Below are 4,895 nucleotides of genomic sequence, written 5' to 3' on the forward strand. Positions count from 1 at the left end.
ATTTTTGCTTAAATGAGAATTAATTTGATTGCAAATAATTTTTGTGGTAATTAAATCAGATCTAAGGAGGTAAACTATAGTTGTATCAAGATCTTGTTCCCCAATTTTATCAAGTTTGTATATTTTATCAATTCCATGATTTCTGAAAAATTAAAAAAATTAATTTATAATATTTTTAAAAAGAGTGATAATTGTAAATAAATAATATTTTTGAATTATGTATAAAAAATTCTAATGTATTATGAATGAAAATTAGTAAAATGTAACAACTCGACCTCTTTCCTGCCTCCTTAAAATTTATTTTTGCATTTCAATTCATTAAATTATTAATCCCTTCTTGAATGAAGTAAAAAATAACAAGAAAATAAAAAAGGACTGGAGTCAATAAAGTGAAAAAACAAAATCATAGTAACATCCCAAGCTTAAGTAATCATTAAATCAAATAAGGTAAATTTTTGAGCATTCAAATAAAAAAAAACTAAGTTGAGAAAATCAAGTTTTTCAGTCAAAATTAATCATAAATATAATTTCCATTTGAAATTCTATTTAGTCATTTTCGTCAAAAATTTTTTTTCCTATCGTTTATCAATTGTAAGTTGAAGCTCTTGAAAAACTAAAACAAAAAGTTTTTTTTACTATAAATTCGGACATTATGCTTAAAACATTCAATTCACCTAAGCGTTGAAGCTCCTATAAATCTATCCAAAGGTTTCATTAAACTAGGTTCAATAACAAGGTTTTTTCTTCCAGGTATTTTGTCCAGAATTTTTGTAAGTTTTTTTTTAGATATTTCAGCAAGAGCCTCTATTCTATCTAAAAACAGTGAAGACATTTTTAGTGGAAAAAAAAAAAACTTAAAGAAAAGGATTTGAACTATAATTATTTAATCTTCCATTAAGTTATTGTTTTTAAGTTTTTGTATTTTAACATAAATACATGTACGTAAAACACTGCCTTTTCGAAAAGGTTAAGAAAGATGAAATATGACATCCGGTTTAACTTAAGTAAAGCCTAATGACCCGAAATTCATTTTGAATTAACGAGTGCGTGAAAACTGTTAAAATATAAAAAAAAAAAAAAATAAATTGAACTATTGAACTGTATTTATAGATTCATTTGGGTTTTTATTTTTAATTTATAATTATGTTTTGGGGTAGGTTAATATATAAAAAAATATTTTTTTTAAAAAATGCTTTATATGTAAATTTCTGTGTTCAGGGTTTAGCGTCCTCAACTTTCTGAATATTTAAGAAAACACTTAAAAAAGTCAAGTAATTACTAACATGTGAAATTGATTCACTGTAGGTGTTTATATTCATTTTTAAAATTAAAATTTAAAAAAGATTAAAACCGGTAAAATTGCCTAAGAGTAGAGCACGTGGATGTTAAATGCAACCTATCTGTATGTTTTATTATTAATCGTTTCAATGCGTTTTTTTTTTTTTCTTTTAAGTATTGAAAATTATACAGAAATGCAAGGCTGACTTATTCAAAACTTTATAAAAAATGCTAAAAAATAAAATGAACTCTTAAATTAAAACTCAATTCAAAATACGTAGTTATGAAATTAATAATGCAACAACTCGTATTTATTTACAAAACTCGTGTATTAACAAGTGTATGTTTTTAATTTATAAAAATTACTACATCTTAATATTATTTTACAATTTTTATTTTTATCGTGTAGGAGTACATAAAGAAAGCAAATCAATTATAACATAAATTTTATGCCCAAGGTCTTAATAATTTAGAAATTTAACAAATCATTAAAATAAAAAAATATTTTTATTGCAGGTTTAGTCTTAGAACCACACAAAAAGTATACCCAAAAGGTAGCTCAAACATTTCATATTTCTCAAGCTGCCTTAGATGTGAAATCAACATTTGGAGAACCAGTACAATTAGTAGTCGAATATGAAAACTCAAATTTTATTCTCGGAACTCTTAGTAAAGAGGCTAAAATTTTTCAAATACCTTTAGATCTCATTTTTAAAGTTGGAGATCAAGTTTCATTTAGGGTTATTGGTAAAGGAACTCTGCATTTGTCTGGTAAGTTTTGTTTTTCTTTTTTTAATAATTTTTTTATTTTAAACAAATACATTATTGTAATTTATTTTAATGTCACTAATTAAATTTTAATTGTTTTCAGGGTATCATGTTCTTGATGACTTTGATAACATGCTCATGGGACAAGAAGAAGAGAGCGATTACGAGGAAGAAATGGAAGTTGAAGAAAAGTTAAAAAAAAGAAAGAAAAAAAATTTAAATGTCAAGGAAAATAAAAAAGCAAAATTAGATAAAACAAATGAATATGAAAGCGATGACAGCAATGAGAATTTATTAGGTAAGTTATTATTAGTAGGTTTTTAAAATGTGCCCCTCTTTTCCAAAAATAAATTAACAAGATTTCTCTGTAATTATATCTACATTTAAGTTTTTTTTTTATTTTAAAATAATGTTTATTGTACAGTTTGCATTATTTTAAAAAGCATATTATAACTTTCATTAAATATGGTTCAGTGTAATAAATTTTTACTTAAAATTTATCTTATGTATTTCTGAAACTGTATTAGCTCCTGAACCATTTGCATCCAAATTACATTCTGTACTTCTTATCTATCAGAATAATTCTGTCTATGCAAAAAAAATTCATATGGTGCTGTGAAAAAAAAGAATTTAAAAATGAAGTCTTATCTGTATTTTAACATTTAATATTGCCTTTTTTTTTTTTTTTTTTTTTTTACAGTTAAGCCGAAAAAAAAAAAAGAAAAAAACAATTCTTTGAGTAACATAAAGGACAGTGAAAATGATGGCAATGATGGGAGTGATAATGAAGATGATGCATATAAACTTGATGATCAAATTAGTGATGAAAATGACAATGAAGATGAAGATTTTGATAGTGAGGAGGATGCAGAATTTTCTTTTGAGGAGGAAGAAGATGATGATGATGATGAAGATGGTGATGATGATGATGAAAATGATGATGATGATGATGAAGATGAAGACGATGACGACGACTATGAAAGTGGAAACGATAGTGAAGTAGAAGGTGGTTAATAATTTTTATTTAAAATTCATTTTCATTAAACTTATTTCTTTTCATTCACATTCAAAATTATTTTCAGATGGTAAAGAAAAATTGTCTTTGACATCAGAATCGCCCAAAACTCCTAATGGAACTGCACATAAGTTAAAGAAAAACAATAAAGTACCTTCAAAACTCAATAAGAGTTTAGAATCAAAATTAGATAATTCTCAAGATATGAATAGTTCAAACAGTGAAAAAAAAGGAAAAAAGCAAAATAAAATTTTAAATGAAAAAAAATCATCAGATAAAAAAAAATTAAATGATTCAAAAGATGATGAAAAAACTCCCAAGGGTAAAAATGAGAAAAAAGTTTTAGAAGGTGGAGTCATTAGTGAAGAAATTAAAGTTGGACATGGACCTCTAGCAAAACCAGGAAAAATGGTAAAAATGCTTTTTCTATTTTAAAAATAAATTTCCTAACCATTAACCATTAAACCCAAAATAATTAAACACTATTAATGAATCACAAAATCATCAAAATCATTTTTATAAGTTTTACCATTAGTGTTAAAAATATTATAATTCTTAAATTTTATTTTTTGCAGGTTAACGTTTACTACGTTGGATCATTGCAATCAACAAAAAAACAATTTGATTCAGTTCAAAGTGGCCCAGGTTTTAAATTTAGATTAGGTAAAAATGAAGTTATTAAAGGTTGGGATATCGGATTAAATGGAATGAAAGTAGGTGGTGTTCGAAAGTTAACAATTCCCTCTCATTTAGCATATGGTGTTAAAGGATCCCCACCAGTCATTCCTCCTAATTCTACTCTAGTTTTTACTGTTGAATTAAAAGGACTAAGTTAATCCTTTTTTTTCCCCCCCAAGTCTTTTTTTTTTTTTTTTTTAATATTTTTAATTTTAAAAATTAAATTTACTTTATGGCATAGCTTTAAAACTGTGTTCATTTAAAAAAAATGTAAACTTTTCATTTTATCTGTATATTTTTTTTGAGTTATTTATTCATTCATGATTGTACCAGTGTTTAGATTCAAAGTGAAACCTTCAAATATATAGTTCATTTAATACACATTCTCCTTTGTTCTGTCTGTTAATAATGTAGATCTTTCGTCCTTGTTTAATGTTACAATATTAATAAAAAAAATAAAAAATAAAAAGAAAATGTTAAAAACTTTTAATAAATTATTTTTCTTAGAAATATGTAAATTTATTTTATTTTGTAATTTAAATTTTCAAAAATAAATAAACTTTAATAGCCGGTGATTTTAAATTAGTTATCAATTACTGAAAAAATTTTAATAAATGCCAAATAAAATGTGGTAAATTAATTTTTTCTTATTATTTTATTTCGTTATAATTTTATATTTGATGGATAACTTGCACACAATAAATAAAAAGTTATATTTTTTTTAATAAAATTGGATGTCGCATATTAAAAATTTTTTTTTTTTTTGAATGAAATATAAGTAGTAATCATTTTTCGAATCCTACAGACATCATCATTATTAAAAAAAATTTGAATAAAATTTTTTTTTTATGAATTCATTTATTTTTATTCGCAAAATACGTATAGGTCCTTTTATTTAAAAAATTATGCAATATGGCGTAAATTTGTTTTCTTTTAGAATAATTGTTAACAAATTGTTTAACAAATCGTTTTTTTCCGACTCATATTTAATATTTCGATGTCACTTTTCATTTTACTTGGCAATAATTAAACCGGAAATTTCAATGATTGCAAGTTAGTTTGTTTATTTAATTTAATTTAAATTTATAAAAAATCGTATACTTAACAAATTAAAAAAAAATCATTTTTTTTTTTTTTTTTTTTTTTTTTTTTTAAA

At 23.7% G+C, this 4,895-nt stretch overlaps 2 protein-coding genes across 2 annotated transcripts in view; one reads left to right on the forward strand and one right to left on the reverse strand.

Annotated features, from left to right (window-relative positions):
- Phum_PHUM244730 (vacuolar protein sorting, putative) overlaps positions 1-832 on the reverse strand; it is a gene marked incomplete at both ends in the record, with an annotated part of 2,307 nt that extends 1,475 nt beyond the window's left edge. The window contains 2 exons of the mRNA XM_002426211.1: positions 414-421; positions 675-832. Of these exons, the coding sequence (XP_002426256.1) occupies positions 414-421; positions 675-832 (166 nt within the window). The remainder of the gene's footprint in view (positions 1-413; positions 422-674) is intronic.
- Positions 833-1,573: 741 nt separating this feature from the next.
- Positions 1,574-3,897, forward strand: Phum_PHUM244840 (46 kDa FK506-binding nuclear protein, putative; the record flags this gene model as incomplete). The annotated part of the gene is made up of 6 exons (XM_002426212.1): positions 1,574-1,616; positions 1,795-2,049; positions 2,150-2,344; positions 2,747-2,902; positions 3,129-3,472; positions 3,637-3,897. 6 exons carry the CDS (start codon positions 1,574-1,576, stop codon positions 3,895-3,897), a joined length of 1,254 nt encoding a protein of 417 aa, XP_002426257.1.
- Between the last annotated feature and the right edge of the window lie 998 nt (positions 3,898-4,895).

Source organism: Pediculus humanus, genomic scaffold (genome assembly GCF_000006295.1).
Source record: "Pediculus humanus corporis 1103172107613 genomic scaffold, whole genome shotgun sequence".
Taxonomy (NCBI): domain Eukaryota; kingdom Metazoa; phylum Arthropoda; class Insecta; order Psocodea; family Pediculidae; genus Pediculus; species Pediculus humanus.